This window comes from Vigna angularis, chromosome 5, assembly GCF_016808095.1.
Source record: "Vigna angularis cultivar LongXiaoDou No.4 chromosome 5, ASM1680809v1, whole genome shotgun sequence".
NCBI classification, from domain to species: domain Eukaryota; kingdom Viridiplantae; phylum Streptophyta; class Magnoliopsida; order Fabales; family Fabaceae; genus Vigna; species Vigna angularis.
This window is the reverse complement of record NC_068974.1, coordinates 36,400,458-36,419,728: the sequence shown is the minus strand read 5'-3', so window position 1 is coordinate 36,419,728 and position 19,271 is coordinate 36,400,458. Positions and strand designations below refer to the sequence as shown.

Genomic DNA, 19,271 nt, shown 5'->3' with positions numbered 1-19,271 from the left:
ATAAAACCAATTTAAAATATATAAATAAAAGTTTTGTTAGATTTAAATTATATTCCTTAAAATATATTCCTTCCTATTTTAAATACTATTATTTATAAATAATTTACATGTAAACAAAAAAAAAATTAAATTAACAATTTATTTTCGAAACAACTAAAATAGTTAGCATATCATAGGCCTATTAGAGAATATATATATATATATATATATATATATATATATATATATATATATATATATATATATATAAACTCATTTTCTCATTACTTATCTATAATAATTATAAATAAATATAAGTTAATTTAGTCATTTATCTCTATAAAACCACAAAGGCACCTCTTAATCAACATACAAACAAACTCATTTTATTATGAATTTTAACTGTTTTTATTCCGTTCTATTCATACTTTTATATATTTTTTAGCTTTAGTTAAGGTTTAGTTTTTTATTTCGTTCTATTCATATTTTATATAACACACTTGCGAATGGAGGATTAATTATCTTCATCTAGAAAAGGCAAAACAAAAATAAATTAACTAATTAATGTGTATATAATTTATACAAACAAAAAATATTTATACCTATATATAAAAATGAAATTCTTATTTTAGTGTACATATTTATTTTTTAAAATTTAATTCTTAAATAAATATTTTTTAAATTAAAATAATTATTTTATCAATTTAATTTTTTAATTGACTTTTTTTCAAATTTAATATTTTTTTTCGTTTTTTAAACCTAACCATTTTCTTAATATCCATTCCATTATTATTAAAAAAATAATTATACTAATATAATATATTAGAACCAAAAGAAAATTATTAGACGATCATGAAGAATACTTTCCAGCACCAGCATTCTCCACCATAAATGTTTCAATACCTATTTCTCATTTGCTCACACTAATAAAGTGATTATCATAAAAGAAACAAACAACTCATAAAAGACAACAAAAGAGACAATAAGGTAAGTTAATATGCAAAAGAATTGGCCTAATATAATCATAAATTATATACCAATTATAAACTAAACATGTATAACGTACAAAGAATCATATATTCACACAAATGGTTAACATTGGACTCAACTATCCGGATATATGCATTTGACACTTGTAGTGGTATCTATACTCTATAGAGCTATAAACAAAGAGATTATCACCTTATCATCTACAATGTTAATGATCTTCGTGCCTAGGACTAAACTAGTGTCCATAGACTATGACCTCTTACTACTCACAACACATAACTCATTCTACTCTATGTAAGTGTGAATTGTTATTAAAGTTTAGGATACCTCCCTTTTAACCTGTTATATGTCAATGCATACCCTAAGAAGTACCACAGAGAATTTCTCCTTGAAATTCTCTCAACAACATTTCAAATAATAATCTTAACCATATTATTCTTCAATATGACATCATCATACATCTTAAATATATATACACTAAAGCTCAGTAGTGGTATTCAATGCAAGACATCTCATAAAAGAGAGCGCTCAATGTCAATCCTTGTGCTTAACACCAAACCTTTTGCGAAAAGGTGAGGAACCCAACAACATTCCTTACGCTTAGCGCCAAACCTTTCGCAAAAGGTGGTGCTCAACGCTAGTTTTAGTACTCAGCTCCATTCTTCTCACAAAACATTTCGCTTAACGACATCATTCTACTACTCAACGACCTAAAATTAAATTATTTCAGATTTGTAATAATAAGTGGGGCTCAACAATATCTTGCCACCGCTCAGCACTAAAGCATTTGCAAATAATGGCGCTTAGCAATACAAGTCTGGTGCTTAGCGGTCTGGAGCTGAAACGTTCCCATACTTACATAGGGAAGTGACGCTCAATGCTCGATTGCCTTCGCTCAGTGCCATACAAAAATTCAACCGATGAAAATTCAATGATTTGTGAAAATGGAACCTATTCAAGTGATCAAATTAGTATTCCTTACTAGGTACTTCGGTTCAAAAACAGGTTTTAATGTAAAGGCAAATACTAATTGGCTCAATTGACCAGGTTCTCATTTTCCCAATTCAACTCCAACTAACCAATTCAAAAAACAACATTTACAATATCAAATCAATCAATAATTAAACCCTTCTTAACAAACCAAACATGCAAATTACATTCTCAAAGCATTTACAATTCTAAAACAAGGTAATTAGCTTCCTTTGCCTAAGACACATACAAACTTGCTCTAAGAAATCCCAAAATCGTTCAAGCTCACAAGATGTCTTATCTACACCTAAGACATAAAACACGATCAAGACACACCATTAGAACCACTTATCAGTAAAGACTCAAACTGATAATTCAAAAGATGCATGCAAATTGAGCGAGGTTCACATGCAATAGATAATAGAAAAGATCAAAGAAAAGAGTTGAAACTCAACTTACTCAAATAAAGAAACTAATCAATTTAAATTGAAGAGCTCACTTCAAGTATCAATTTTACGGTCTCCATTCTTAAATCATGTAACATCCCAAAATATAGTATAACTATATAATAGAGTTATCACATAATATGATACAATAGATCAATCAACTACTAATAAAATAAAGTATTAACAATACAGTTATCTAAAAATAACCATAAAATTAAAACTTTACAAAGAACGCATAATCAGGGACTATTAAAGCCATCGATCGGTCCAAAATTACATCTTCTAATGACCGATCGGTCCTAATCTATATTGTTGGGTCCTCTTCGTTCAGCGCCTGCTCCACCGAAACTTCACAATCCTCTGCTCACATCCACCGGATGATCATTGCACATAAGAATACACTGAACGATAATATAACAACACAGAAAATAAGGGTAAGCTAAAGAAATAATAAAATCATTTTAACATATAATTCAAGACACACCAAAGCATATAAAATAATTAAAGACAAGTAGAAAAACATATAACACATATTAATCGACCACTTTAACCGACCGTCCGGACTAGTATGAATATGTAGCTTTGGCCGTTCGTGCACTCGTGGGTGTAGTAACTGGAAACCCATCAGCTGCCACACGAGGTTAACCCGTTATTACTCACCGTAGGAACCCCTCCTCGGCTAGGGCCTCCTGCTATTCTCACGACATGACTTACCCATCTCTACTTGAGAATTGGTAATCATCAGAATGTCAGGATGAACGCCATAGATTTCGCTATCCATGTTCATACTATAACAACACTCTTACTTATCAAATCACTGAGACATTCCTCCTTGGAATTCTTTTTTATACCAGTTGGAACATCATACCTTCTTCGAACATTAATACAATTTCTCATATGCAGTAGATCAATACAACTATCTCAATCCATTAAGGTCAAACAGTGATAATAGCATTTAAAGACCAAATATTCATTCATAGCAGAAAATCGAACGTCAACAACACAAACTCCGAGTACGACCAAACGGAAAAATCAACATATCTTGTGAACACGACCGAACGTAAAACAATCCCCATACGAGAACATGACCGAACGGTCATTTAAAGAGTAAGACCCAAACAAGAGTCGAACAATATTGGCTTAGACCGAACACTATTAACTTAGTACAAATACGATATTGAGCACTAGTATAAGAACGAGCACTCATAAGAGACCACATAACCCAATAATACCGATCGCTAACACTATCATAAATACTAGTACAACTCCGAGCACTATATCGAACAAGCGTTGGTCCAAGACCGAGCACTTACCAAGACCGAGCGCTAGTACAAGACCGAGCACTACTGAGACCAAGTGCTAGTACAAAACCGAACACTAGTGAGACCGAGTGCTAGTACAAGACCGAGCACTACCAAGATAGTACATGACCTAGCGGTCAATAACAGTTAAAACCTATGATAGACCGAACGTTGTTTCAAAACCAAATGTTATGTTTAGACCGAATGCTATATTCACCTGAATATCAATACAAGACCGATCGGTCATTAACTAAGGATCCACAAAAGTAGAACTCAGTTAAGATCGAGCACTAATACCAACCGAGTACTAGCAAAAACGAGTGCTAACACATAGTACTATTAATAACGAACGCTAAACCTATTACGACTAATAACAAACGATAATACCCATCCTGAGACTGTCAATATTAAACCGAGCGACACTTAACCAGATTATCACTACGAAACCGAATACCGTTTAAACCCGATTACAAGACCAGACCGATCGTTCTATACCGATCGCTCGATTTTGTACAAAACTTATAGAACCTCTCAACCACCTCACAGGTTTCGTCCAAACACATAATATTGCATACAATTCCATCAAACATACAATTATTCATACATACACACACTCAAACAGAGATTCCAACCACAACCACAAAAAAACATAATTAAATTACTAGTTTCCCTTACCTCTTAACTGGACAGAGAACTTTCAGTGCAGAAACTTGCTCACCACCAAAAGTCTTAGAAACCTAAGGTTCACTGATTGATGAAACTAGACCAAACAAAAGACCAGAAATGTGATCAGAATTTACTAGAAGGAGATACCAAACTCATGCAACCAGAAACTTGGCTTGCATGTACCAGAAAAAGACGTTCTAAGAAGAGGATAAACTTACCAGCTAAAAACCACAACTTGATCGGTGCAAAGTGAAGCCCTTGACACCAGTAAGACTCAAACGTTGCCTGATTGATGATCGGAAGAAGAAGAAAGTGAGAATTTGTAGAAAAAAGGAAGAGGATTGTAGAGAGAAGGAGGAGAAAAAGAACTCAGAAGATTGAAGAGAATGAGTGCATGCTGAAGAGTGACACAAAATTTTGAAAAACTCAATTATATACTACCGTCAAAAACTGATCGGTCCAATCGCATGCACCCACCTGTCTTTCACTACCTCTGATTTTTCTCGGTCCTGACAAATCACACGGCCATCGAAGAATAATTCTTAGAGAAAAATCAAAGAACTCTAGAATAATGATTTATAAAAAAAAACAATATGTTTTAAAATAGAAAAAACTTTTTATAAAAAATATATTTATAATAAAATCATTTAATATTAAAATAATTGAATTTTATTATATATATATATATATATATATATATATATATATATATATATATATATATATATATATATATATATATATATATATATATATATATATATATATATATATATATATGGGATTTGCTAACGCGCGTACGCTTGTTTTTCAGTTGGTACATTTTAGCAATGTGTACCGAATTTTAGTAGACAAAAATATCCTTATATATCATGGATTCTAAGTTTTAAGGTTAAGGGTATTTTAATAATTTTCATTCTAAAAAAAAACCCCAAATCCTTACTCACCTCTCTCATTCCTCTCAATCCTTTCTCTTTCATCTCTCTCACTCTAACCTTTTCTCTGTCATCCCTACTGTAGTCCCAATTGAAAAAATCAGAAACACTTGCCTAACCCTAATCCACCTTCCTCACTTATCCAATTTGTTTCTCTCTCATCTCCATATTCTCCCTCACCCACACACAACAATCTGTGACACCGCAATTTGTTACTCTTGCTCTGTTCGTTCATTTGTTTTCCACTTTAATAGCAAAATAATTGATAATGTTGATTTTGATTTTTGATTGGAGGACTCTGTTATATATTTTCCCTTCTTATTATTATTAAATTTCATTTTTAAATTAAGTCACGGTAAGGATGTCAGAGAAAAGGTTGGAGTGAGAGAGATGAAAGAGAAAGGGATGATAAAGAAAAAGTTGAAGTGAGAGAGATGAAAGAAGAAGGGTTGAGAGGAATGAGAGAGGTGAGTAAGAATTTAGGGGGTTTCTTTTTTTTTTTTTTTTAGAATGAAAATTATTAAAATACCCTTAATCTATATATAAACACAAAATAGATATTTATTTTAAAATAATGACTTTTAATAGAAAACCATATGTAACGGTAGCTTTAGTGACTTAAAGAAAATCTCTATCTTATAATAAAGCCTACATAATGTATCAAAAGAAAATCATCAATCAATTTGCTTTCTATTTTGAAGTCTCAATTTCTCATCTACTTCAACCCTTGAAGGCAATCATGATAAGAAAGAAGAGTTAAATTATTCTATAATATATAAAATTTCTAATCAAAAGACTAAAAAGGTAATATTGATATTTTTCTCTCTTTACATAGATAAGTGAGAAGAATAAACTTAAAAACATATCATTAGCTAAATTATGATCATGCCAGTATCATCATCTCATTTTAAGATATTATAAATATTATTTTTAATATTCTAGCAACCATCTCAAAAAATCTTTGAACTCTCTGGACTGTTTCTATCAAATCACATTATCAATGATATAGCATTATTAAGCATGTGTTGATTAACTCATAAGTTAATTCTCTGCTGATAAATAAATAAGTTTAATATAGATAATTCACACATCAAATTGATAGAACACGCCAACTAAATTTTGATACACTGAAGTAACAAAAACAGCTACACTGAGTAGTGAGATATATCATCACTTCTCTTACCCCTCGGCTCTTTTCATTTATATAAATGAATACACAGAAAGGTCAAGTCACAGGAAGATATATCTATCAACTATTCTTTCTACATTTGCACATTTGCTTATTGATTGCTTGATCTTTTATAGATGAAGCTTGATTTTTTATAGATGAAGCACATTATACTGTTTACTTCCAAGGGGAAAAAATTGTATCAATCTTGAATGTTGAAATATACTGTATAAGGCTCATCTCTGAAGGAGAGTAATGGCTGCAAAAGAAAATTCCTGCTAACCCCTTTAGCCACAAAACTGATAGCATGGTATTGGCTCAATCCTTCCCTAGCAACAAAGCTTGTTGCTTGGTTAAATGAAGAATCAGAATCAGAATCAGATTTGCAACTGAGCTTGACTCCTGCACTAGAGCTCAAACCACTATACACGTAGCAGCCCTTATCATTCTCTGATTCCAAAGATATGGTTTCATTTCTTCCATCCAATCCTGGTACCACAACAAAAACAGAAGATGGCTTGCCCTTGGAAGAATCTTCAATCAGAAGAGGTTTATCTGCTCCTTGGTGAACCACGTTCATTCCAGGAAGATCAAATGGTTCTAACATCACTGATCTATCATTAGCATCTGCTAATGTTGAAAACTTTGAGGATGACTCTTTCAGGACAAGTCTAAAGGTTGCTTTAAGAGCCAAATCAGTGCCGGATTCAGGCAACTTCTGCATTGCAAATGATTGGTTTGAATTTGCCAACACAAAAGTCGATTTTTCAAAATCTTGAAAAAAAGAAACTAGTTGGCTATTGTAACTGGCAGGAATAGGAAGGATCCAGTCTGCATCGTTAGCTTCAATTTTAAGGTCGTCCCAATCACCACCACTTATATGACCGGCAAGAAGATAAGGGCCATAAAGAATAGCTTTAACAGAAGCATATTGTGGCCTGTCATCTAGGTTTGGTTCAGAAACACTATCAGTAATTTTACCAATTTTTATTAGAAATTCTAGTATTCAACACTCATGGATTATCTCATCAAGTTACCTTTTATGGCCTCTGTTCTTACTGTAAGGGGCAGCTGAAGAGTGAGCTTGTCACTAGCACTCCATTGTCTTGTGATTGACAAAAAAGATCCTGGAGGTGCACAAAATAAAACATGAGAAACATGACTTTAATGTTTCAAGTGTTCATTTTTTCTGTTAAAGAAGTACACAAATATTATTATTTGCTGCAAAATATGTGCCCATGAATAATTTTCCTATTTATTATTTTGTGGCTAATCGTTCTAGCCACCAATGTGGAAATAAGACAAACGGAGGAATATCTGAGTTTGGATAATGAAAAGGAAGTTAGACACATTCACACCTGGAGTTGGCAGCGACAAAGATTCACCATTTAATACCCCCTTGGCACCATCTGGACTAGTCCAACTTGGTAGTCGAAAGTGCAGTGTAGACGAAGCACTCTGCAGAAGTAAAAAGATCTGAAAACTTGTAGAAGAAAAATGCAGAGGATCTTTCATTCCAAATCTTGTTAGTTTGTTCTCAAATATGGTTTTAAAATTTGCATTGTAAGTCCCACAAATTTATTACATTTCATTACAAATATTGTACCCTTCCATCATACTTTAGCTTATTCGTTTAGCAATTAAAAATTTAAAATAAGTCTAACTGAAAGTATTCATAAGGTAATTTAGACATTCAAACAGGCCTTCTCCACCCAGTTCTGTTCGGAGGCCCCTACCTTCACATGATGAAGAAACATTTTTACCCTTTTTACTACCTGAAGCAGATTCAAGACAGCTTTTTGGCACAAAGACACTAGACTGGACCAGTTATAATGAACCTGTTGTCCTCTAAAAGATATCAAAGATGAATATTTAGCTAAATGAGATGCCACATCCTATAAAACAATGTCACATTTACCTCAACAGGAGATAACGCAAATGTGACTCGTAGGTAAGGATCCCATGAAGAAGCTGGAAGAGCTGTCTGATTGAGGAAGATTTTGCCAGATTTCCAATTAAATGAGCTTGATATGTACTGAATGATGTAAAGTGAAGGGCCTTTCCCTTCCTCTTCAAAATAGATAGAATCCCCCAGCTTTGAGAATGATTCAATTCCTAATAAACAGAAAAGGCAATTGAAATAAGATTGTGGTGCAGTATGATGCATTTTGGGAAGTATATAAACAAAACAATCGTATACCAGTTCCGTAGCAGCACCAGAAAGAGTCAAACGGTGTTCCCCAACTGTGTCCAGTTTTAGCCTTGGAAACTCCAATACCAAGTGGAAGCATGTAAATCATCACTCCAGGATCTGTTCCTCTTTGAATGCTGAGCACTCCATTTGTTAAGGCACGCTCGTAATAGTCTGCATAAGACACTTCTTTGGTCCATTTAAAGAGGTGGCGTGAAACCTGAAATCATTGTATTTTTGAGAGCCGAGAAAATGGAAACACTCACAAACACACATAAAGACATGAATCAAGAACATCTAATCAGTTTTCTCTCTTCTTACAGTTAAAATGACTATGAAAAAACTTTCATATACTCGTTTTTAACCTCCCAGGTATTACGTGACGAGCTGATAAATAAAATTATGAATGATTGGTTTGCACCTTCAACATGTTATAAGTCGTGCATGACTCTTCATTCTCTGTCGTTCTTAAGTTGTCTGCTATTCTCTTTGGGTTACTCCTGTGTAAAAGTTGAAGTAAAAGAGTTTGTAATTTGCTAATTAAGAACGTGACAGTTCCACTTGATACCAAAAACTAAAACTAAAAATGCAAAATCCTTATACCAAAACTCGCTGACTGATGTCCCTCCAGTTGCATAGCTGTGAGAAGAGTTTACGAGGTCCATAAAGAATGTCCCAATTTCCTATGACCAATAAACGAACAAATTTCACAAAGTTGAAAGACATGCCGAATATTAAGTAATAACGGGCTTAAATTTTGCTTCCAGTTTAACTGAACAAAACATTACCCCAACAAAGGGGACCAAACAAAAAACTGCTCTAGTTTGACAGATATGCTGCACACATACAATGGAATGCAGCACAGCAATATATGAAAATTTTCAAAATGAAGACCAAAAGTAAAAACTAAAAGGACAGACCGAATGCTCATGGAGTTGTCTCAATGACTCTTATCATCATGTTATATTAGCAAGTGAATAGGTTAATTTGGCAAGAAATTTACAACTTATGCTAGATTGTTGAAAACGTATAACAAGAGTATAAATTGCATATAAAAATTAAAAAACAGAATGAATGATATTACAGAAATAAATAGCTAATAAATACTATTCCATTTAAACTTGATGAATATACAACTGTAATCTACAATGTGAGTGAAGCAAATCACCTTATAAAGTGGATCGCCTGTGATTTCATACCGCATTTGAGATCCAACAACAACTGGGATGTGTGTATTAGCATGAAAATCAGCTATGTCATTAGCCTACATCGGAAACAAGAGCTTCAAAATTAACTCTTGGGCATGACGCAAAGTTAAACACGATTTATGTACTAGAATAAAAAAGTCCTAAGTTCAACATTCAAATATCTCATTGTTTCATTCAAAGGTAGCACAACATTATAAATAACATTCTAGCAGAATAAAATTCTTCTATGCATAAAAATGGAAAATTGACTCTGTATTTTCTCCTTCACAAGATCTGTTCTCCTACAAATTAAACTTGAAATACAAAGGGTGACTCAGCCTCCCACAAGATGCGAAGCAGTTTTTAGTATTTTAATTCCAAGCACAAGTCAGCAAAAATACAATTTCACTAAGGTTTTCCCACAAAAATATTAAAATTGGAAAAAGGCAACCCTTAAATTTCATATGGAAACTAATACAAATATAGGTACTCATTTAAAAGTCAACATTACTTTGAAATTTCAATACAACTGATTTAAAAACAAATTGAAATTCTGTCAAAAAGAAAACTTTTAGCGTTACCTGCACTGCAAGCAACCCTAAAAAGCACGGCTTGTCGAAAAGGTGAGCCAACAATAGATGTTTAGAATCTCCCTGCATAGAAAAGCAAGACACATTTACTTCCAAATTGAAATTTACAGGTACCTTGTGCTATAATTCAATTTTGTTAACGCTTATGCTTAAGTATTACAAATATACAGGTCAAGAACATCATACAAACGAATCAACAACAGAGTTAAAGAAATTATGCAAACCAGTTAACTTACTGTTATGCTGTATAATCTGTAAAGCACATCATTCATTCCTCCTGTTTCCTCGTTCAGCGATTGATAGTGCCTATTGATAGTGGACTTAGTTATTACATTCTGTACCCGTTTGTAAAAGTAGTCAACCATCCATGTCACCATTTTTAGAGCTTGAGGGTTTCTAGCAAATGTGTGTTGATCCAAGAGGCCAGCCAAAATCTGTCGAAGATGAACAGTTGAAATACCACAACATAAGGTCAAAACAAAGCACTTTCATAATAAAATCCACTTTTGATTGTACCTTGTGAATGGTATAATAGGGAGCCCAAACAGGTTGAACAGATTCAAATCGATCAAACAACTCAGATGGAAATGCAGATAAATACCCAGTCCCTATTTTCTCCTGACAAGCAGACAGGCCAGCAACAACAGATGACATTTTCTGCTTCAGCCTATCATCCTGTGTGCTGGCCCACATCAGAGCCGATGCACTCAAGTAATGCCCTTCACAGTGTCAAAAACAAACAATCATAAATTAACTTTGAAAAGTGAATTGCAGAGGCTCAAAGTTGTAGGCAGGGGTAGTGTGCTCGGTAAGTTACAAGTCCACCAAAGTCTAGAGAAAAAGAAACATGCATTTGTGTTTCTTTACATATCAGTTTGTGACAGTATTCAGAAGTCAGTAACAAACCTCAATCCTAGTAAACAAATACAGTCAGTAATTGAAATCCAACCTTTAGAATAAGCATTAGATATCGAAAGACAACCTTTACAAAACTCAGAAAAGATTTGTTGCTGTTTGTGGATAGCAAAACAGTGCCTATGAAGTATTGTCTAAATTCCACTCCAATTTTTATTCAACAAAAAGTTTAATCTTCTCAAGCTCTGAGCCAAAAGGTGGAAAAACATTGTCAGAAAAAGAGCCTTCAACCGTTATTTCCTTTTAATCTTTGAAAGTAATCAATCAACTAAGAAGTTATTAAGTTTTGATTTCATTTAAGGCCTTTCCTCCTTGGCAATTGGATTCCGTACAGTTGATTTTTCCCGCATTTATGCTGTAAATGCATTGTAACTGTTGACAAAGACTAAATGACTCGAATTTTAAATGTGTTGTTTAAGTCTTAGTTGCCAACACAAAATATCAGTCGTCAGATCTTTCATCTAATGGTTGAGGAATCCGGATCCACCCCTTGTAGGAATTAATTATTAGCATGTGGGAGGCGAGTATAAACAAGAGTGATAATACACAAACACCAACTTTTTACTCAACACCTATAAAATAACATTTTATTTTAAAATATATAACTATTTAAGATGAATCAATAGACTAAAAAAATAAAAATGTTATTTTTTTTAAGTGTTAGGTGTAGGAAAATCGAAACCCTGCAAGGGTCTATGAGAATTGAGTGTAACATATTGAAAATTTTCCCACAAAATTGAACACAAGGTAGACATGAGAAAAGGAAAAGATAAGAAAATAGGAAGAGTTAAGAGCATTAATGGAATAAACTAACCAACAAAATGACCGCGAAGTTCAACTTCAGGACCTTCCCATCCTCCATAAGGAGTACCAGGAGTGGATAGACCAGCTGTCCTTCTAAAGCTCCAGATCAATCTGTCAACATCTAACATCAACAGATATTCCAAGTTTGTCTGCTGTGCTCTACCATGGATTGAATCCTTATCCAACTTCACATCCTCAAGAGCCACTTCTTTCAGAAATCCTTCTGGGGACTTCGACACACCCATGTTCTTAATTTTCTTGTACATCATCCCCCAATCATGTTGGTTCTGTTCTGTCAAGAATTTCCTCGGAAGCAAATCAGCCCAGGCAGTTTCGTCGGTTGGAGTTAAATGGTAGTGGGACATCACCTCCTCCCGCCATGTTACATTCTTCGATGTCAGTAACTCGTATCTGAATGAATGAGATTGAGTCGGAATGTTTGTACATTCCTTAGACACAGTATAGCCACCACACAAAGTAAGGGCCGCAAACAGAAACAAGAAACACTTCATCCTACTGGGAAATTCAGAGTAAGCCAACAAAAATCAAACAACAGTAAAACCAAAAAGCATTAAACATTGCCAGCAGACCAGCTCAATTCAACAACAGATAATAATTAACAGTCTAATAAACATTTACACCAGGAAGTCAGAACACAATCCAGAAGTTAATAAGTTGAATAAGAAATACAAAGGAAAAGGTAGTGATATACTTAAGATTTAATGAATAGAGTGTTGAACATAAACAGAGGGAGAGAGAGGAGGAGAAAGAAGGGAAGATATAGTTTAGACAGCATAGATATGTGAAGAAGACTGCATATATATGTGTGTGTCTAGCCACTAAAAAACAAAACAGGTTAGAGTACAGTAGGTGCAGCCAACAAAGTGACACTGAAACTCATCTCGTGAAAGGCAAGGTTTGGATTTGGAAACAGAGAAAGCAATCTAAATTCACAAGGTGGTACACAACACCACCCGGAATTCAAGAAGGGGAGAGTGAAGAGAGAGAAAGGTTAGACAATGAATGAGCTATGATAGTACTAGAAAACATGTCTTAACTATAGGGACAAAGAGAGAGAGAGAGAAAGGTAACGCACCCCACAAAACACATCTCAACAATGCAAATGTCACGGATGAACAATGGGAGTGAAAGTATGGAACAATGTTATGTGTTAAAAGGTTTGGAGGTGGAGTTGGTTTACAAGTCACGACTTGAAGTGTGTGTATGTATGTATGCTTTTTATAGTGTTAGCATTAGCGTTGGTATTAGAATATTGGTATTTTAGTATTAGTGAACATTTTTGGTTTTTTTAATTTGCGTATGTTGTGTCCCGTGACCAAGGATGCAGAAAAAGTAGGTCCAGAAACCAAGCTATGAGTTAGTATATGACCTTTGAGATAACCTATTAGCTTTCCCCTTCAATCAGCCATGACCATGCTAATCACTCACACCAACCATCCGCCCTCTATTATTCATCGTCACATGCCCATCAAATACATCTCATCAAATGTTGCTCACCATGTCTTCGACAACTTTTAATGCAATTTAACACTTATAATGACCCAGAAGAGCAAAACCAATAATAACTAAATTAATTAAGGATATTTAGGACTAAGATAATTAATGTAGGAAAAAGATAAAATTTAACTTTAACTTAAGTTTACAAAACTGAAATAAACAAACGGATAACACAATAGATCTGAAAAACGAACATATCTTGTTTTTATAAATTTTAATTCATAGCTATGATATTTTATTAAAAAACAATGTTTAAGTTTAAATCTGTTTTATATCTAAGGACTTACAATTAATGTAACAAACAATTTACAAAAACAGTAATATTCAAATTGGGAAAGTTTTTTGTTAGAGAATGTAAGGGTATCTCCATTTATAAAATTTTACAATTCATATTATTAGTGAAAAAATGTCTAAGCTGAAGTTCATGTTTGTGCATTTGCACATTAAGATTACACTTCAGATGGTCCAATCGCCTGTCTTGCTTTCAGGCACATAACAACTTTCTTCTAAATATTTTACTCTTTTATAATATTGTTTTACATTTCTTACTTTTATTATAAAGAGTAATTCTTTTTCTGCAGTCACCTACCAAGTCTTCAAGGTTTTTTTTTTCTTGCAGAAATGACCTCTGCTTCTACTTTAATCTTTTTACAGTACACACGAATACACCAACTTCGCATAAATATGCGTGAAAACGGCATTAATTTTTTATTAGTCTAAAAAATCATTAATTTATCCAAAGCTTTGAGAGAAGAATTTCAGTTTGTCTTTTTCTGTTTTTAAAATATTAGCAGGTATGTCTCTAAGAATTTCCACATACACCTTTAATTATATAATGTTTTTTTATTGTGAAAGTGGAGTATACAAAACTCCATTTAGGATCTTTTGAAATGAGAAAACTGTAACAAACATACCACATATTTTAGAAGTGATTATTTTGTTTTGAAAACTTAACAAACCTACAATTCTAGAAGTGACTATTTTAATTATAAAAAAACTATCTTTTTATGCGAAAACTATAACTAACAGGTAAAAAATTTCAGAAGTTGTTTTTCTGCTAAAAATATGTATAATTTTTGTGAGAACACTTGAAACAAATATGCCAAAAGTTTTAGATAAGATTATTTTGGTTAAAGAATATACGAGAAAATTATACTTATTTTTATTGTTATAATTATAATCATAATAATTTTATTATTTTTATCTTAAAACAATAACAGGCATGCAAATATGTTTTCTATCAGTATGTAATTCTTCGGTAATATGTCATTTTTGTAATGTTTCTGATCACAAATATAAGTAACAATGTATATATAATTATCTAATCACAAAATTGTGTATAATAAGATTAATAATAACTTTTTTATATATATATATAAAAATTATGTAAGAACCATATAAATATGTAATAGGCACAATGACAAGAGTACAATATAAGCATGTTATCTTTATTTTGTAATTTTGAATTTCATTTCATGTATTACATGTAAATTAAATTTGACTTTAAACATCTAATTTAATTTTTTATTTCACTCAATCTTATAAATTAAAAGAAGTATCCGACATGTTACAATAATGCTATTAATTTCTAACTTTAGTTTTAGATTATAATTTTAAGCTAAAAATTAGACATGTGTTTTTAAATATGCTTAACAATGTGATAATTTTTTTTTATCAAATGAATAAATTATATTTTTATATTACACTGTAAATTATAATATTCTCTGTTCATTTTTGTCAAATTCATCCGTTTTTTAATTAAAATAACGTTATTATATTTATTTCTTTTAAAACTAGATGACTTATCAATGTGTATATTCCTCATGGTATCAAATCATACATTCTCATCGCGGATTGTTCTCCTTCAACTTCCTCCCAATCTCTTTTGGGTTTTACAATTTGTGATAAAGATAAGTTTTGTTTCATTATATATTTTAAAACTCAATATAATTTTGTCATTATATAGAAGATAACACAAAAGGGATAAGAAGAAATAACAGAGTTGAACTCTATAGAAAGCATAACAGACCAATTGAAGAAAAGAAGAAAAGTATGGTCTTAATTATTTAGCATTGAAATGACAAATTTAGAAAAACAATAAATATGATAGTGAAATAAATAGTGATATTTTCTTAATATTAAAATTTTTGCTACACTTAAATTTTTTAAAAGTAGATAAATTTGATAACAAATAAATGAGAAAGATTTATGGATACATTGTTATATATATTTTTTCATTGAATAGGATATGTCCTTTTTGTGATGATGAATATTTCTTCAATCAATTATTTGTTTAGTGATCCACCCAGATATAATGTTAAAGAGATTTCAGGAAAAAACAGGAGAATTTTCTTCAAACTTAAATATAAGTTAGTGGTTAGTGGTTTGATTTGTGAGAAGGAAAGTCAAGTGATGTGAGAAAAACTAATGTGAACGTAAACAAAAGTTACTAGGCATTACGTTTGATTCCAGTTAATTTAATTTAAGATTGTCTATGTCCATCTAAAGTAAAGCCCACTCTTGTACCTTCCAATACGAAGGAAAAGTGAAAACACAGTCCAATGTTCTTCTGCTTAAATTAAGCTCAAGTACAAAACGTGGTTAGTGCGACTTTCCAATCAAATTTACTTTCATTAATATTCCATTTTCTCACTTATACGCTTAAAATAATTATATGATAAACTGGACTATATTATGATTTTATAATCGACATATCAAGAAAATTTAAATGAAGAAATATAACACTGAAATGAGATATAAATTCAATTAATATAGGATTGACTTTACTTCTAATCCAAAATCTTATGATAATAAATTACTGAAATTTTTGGCAGAAAAACTTTTGATTTAAGAAATCTTCATATTTAAGATTTTTTATTTATATTATAGCTTGTCAAAATTAGTCATTAATATAAATCATCGATTTTGATATCATTTATATGTCTATTGAAAGATTTCATTTGAGATTTGAGAGATATAACATCAAAATGATATATGAATTTGAAATTGTGAAACTTAAAAATTGACATCATTTCCAATTTGAAATTTGTAGATAATGAATTTACTTAATTTTCTTATATTGTGAAACTTAAACTTACTTAAACTTATTTAAATTCTCAACATACACATAAAATAACTTATGTAAGGACCTAAAAATTTGAACCCAGGGTTATTGGGCCTTAATTGTGGCAGCTAGACCTTTAGCAATTTGGGCTCATGACCTTGGTAAGGGGGCTCTCCTAAAAAGAAAAGGCTGAAGTTCATTTGCCAATTCTCCTTTCTCTCTCTAAAACCCCCTTTTTCCAAATTCGTTTCTGCCTTCTCTCTAGCCTCCACATTGATTTAGCCATTGCATGTTCTGTTAGGTGGTACCCTAGCGACTGTCTCGTAGAAAGCTTCAAAACCATCCGATTGATTTTACGTTCTTCAACCGGTAAGTGGCTTCCTCTTTTCTCCGCTATTTTCGAAATTTAGGGCTTATGGTTCTACTGCTTTTGTGCAATTAGAACTGTCCTCTTTTCGATTCCTGTCAAGTTTGAGCTCTAAGGGTTGTTCTCATCACCAATGTGATGGTTGTAGGGCATTGCTTAAGTTCTTCCCGAAGTAGGATACTGTTGAAAGTTGTGTTGTGAGCTAGACTGCTCAACTTTAAGGTAGGGGGAGCTAGTTCTACTCTTGCTTTACTGTATGGAAGTGTGTATTATGTGAATTTGGTGATGGATGACTATAAACTGTTTGGAATGATTTGGAGTGATGGAATTGTGTATGTTGGATCTGTGTTGACATGAAAATTCGGTGGTAGTGCTGTTAGAAAGGAAATCAAGTGTCTTTATGATCAATTTGGGCTATTTTAGAGGAAGTGAGGTAGGGATTTTGAGTAAATGAGGGCTGCAGTGTTCCTGGACTGTTTGGGCAGCCTAGACAAGTCCATTGTGACTTGTTAGAAACATAAAAGTGGTCGAAAACATGTTCCAAGTAGTAGAATCAAATTTGGGTCCCTAAGTTGTTGAAGTTAGTGTTTTGGAGCTGAAAGTGAACTTTAATCACTTAAAAATGGTAGTAGAAATGCTTAGAATCATTTTGATAAGTTTAATTAAGTCTAAAACGAGAATTAAGAGTCTAAGAAGTTGAGAAAAGTGGTTAGAAATGGTCAAGGGAGGTTCTGCTACCATTCTGCAGAATGCGAAAACTGACCGTTCGTTCATGTCGGATTTGGACGATTGGTCATGCCATGTGCTGAGTGGCGCTCGGTCAAATGTTGGGTTGGTTAACGTTCGTTCTTGGTAGTAGCGTTCGGTCATAATCATGCTTTGGCTTAGGCATTTAGCGTTCGTCCTTGTCTGGAGAACGTTCGGTTTTAGGGGATGATATTAATAGCGTTCGGTCATTGGTTTAAATAACAATCACTCAAATTATGGTTTAGTAACGATCGCTCAGGTGTTGGTAGCGTTCGTTCATTTGCTGGTTTAGTAGTGTTCGGTCTTGATATTTGTTAGTGATCGTGAACGTTCGGTCTTCATGAGGTTTGATCGTTGAGCGCTCGTTCAAACAGTGTCCGTCCAATGGTTTATGACGTTCGTCCAAATAGCGTCCGCCCAAGGGATTTTGGCGTTCGTCCAAATAGTGTTCGTCCATTTAAGTGGTGATGTTTTCTGTTATGTTTCCCCTCATTCCAGTAAGCTATGTTATTTAAATATTTCAGTTACAATTTATGAATGCATTTTCATGTGATCCAAATTGGTTGAAAGTGTATGGTTATAAGTGGTTTATGATGTACATTGTTGATCCAAAAGGAATATCATGAGATTTAAAATGGTCGGATTGAATCGGAAATTTAGATCTCTCGGTGGGATCAGTTAGTGTATTGAATGAATGTAAGAGGCTTCCATATGGGGGGTTATCCCTAACACTCCAACGGTCTTTCATTCTCACTTAGAGAGGATTGACGCGTGTGGTGGGAGTAGTGGGAGGTCCTAGGGTAGACGCTATCACTGGAGGTCTATTCCGCGGTAACGGACTAGCCTTGTGTATGGTCGGGTAGAACCCCTCGGCAATGGCTTTGCAAAGCAGTAGAGGCCATCACAAGTGCACAACCCGCCCCAGCTCTACATACATTCTATGTCCGGACGTGTCTAGAGTCTTAACATGATAGGATGCTTGTCTTGATGAGTTTTATGAAATAAATGCTTATGTTTATGGTGACTAAGGTGCTTATGTGGGTATGGATATTCTGGGAAATGCTAGATTGATTGAAAATGAATTGTATGATTGTTTGAGACCTAGCTCACCCTTGCATTTGTATGTGTTGCATGTGTTTGCTTTCCCCTTGCGATGATCATCCAATCCTTTGGATGTGAGCAGTAGGTGATGATGTACCTTTGGAGCAAGCTTTGGAAGTTGAGGAAGACCCAGTCCCTAGTACTTAGGATTTCTACTAGCTCTTATTTTTAAACAGTTCTTTATTTTGAAAGACTTCTAGCCTTCATGTTATCATAATCTGTATTTTGGAGAATTATGAACTTGTACTTAAGTTTTAAAACTTCTCAGCCAGACTTGGATAACTGTACTCCTTAATCCTATCTATGGTGTACTTTTAACTGCTTTCTATTATT

The 19,271-nt window shown here is 33.1% G+C and overlaps 1 protein-coding gene and 1 long non-coding RNA gene across 5 annotated transcripts; one reads left to right on the top strand and one right to left on the bottom strand.

The window, feature by feature from the left end:
• Positions 1-6,381: 6,381 nt before the first annotated feature.
• LOC108340425 (uncharacterized) lies at positions 6,382-13,377 on the bottom strand. Of its 4 annotated transcripts, none has more exons than XM_052877897.1 (13): positions 13,238-13,377; positions 12,152-12,657; positions 10,939-11,141; positions 10,659-10,856; positions 10,414-10,485; positions 9,814-9,909; positions 9,249-9,328; positions 9,067-9,145; positions 8,655-8,865; positions 8,373-8,569; positions 7,819-7,912; positions 7,492-7,587; positions 6,382-7,399 (listed from the first exon to the last, which is right to left on the bottom strand). In XM_052877897.1, exons 1-13 carry the CDS (start codon positions 13,249-13,251, stop codon positions 6,657-6,659), a joined length of 2,589 nt encoding a protein of 862 aa, XP_052733857.1. In that variant the 5' UTR covers positions 13,252-13,377; the 3' UTR covers positions 6,382-6,656. The 4 variants fall into 4 exon arrangements, with proteins under 4 accessions (XP_052733857.1, XP_052733858.1, XP_052733859.1 ...); XM_052877898.1 differs by having other exon boundaries at positions 12,152-12,654; positions 13,238-13,354; XM_052877899.1 differs by lacking the exon at positions 13,238-13,377 and adding an exon at positions 12,854-13,176.
• Positions 13,378-16,930: 3,553 nt separating this feature from the next.
• LOC128196574 (uncharacterized) lies at positions 16,931-19,271 on the top strand. The gene is made up of 3 exons (XR_008249020.1): positions 16,931-17,092; positions 17,239-17,312; positions 19,021-19,271. It is a non-coding gene; the product is annotated as an uncharacterized LOC128196574 (long non-coding RNA).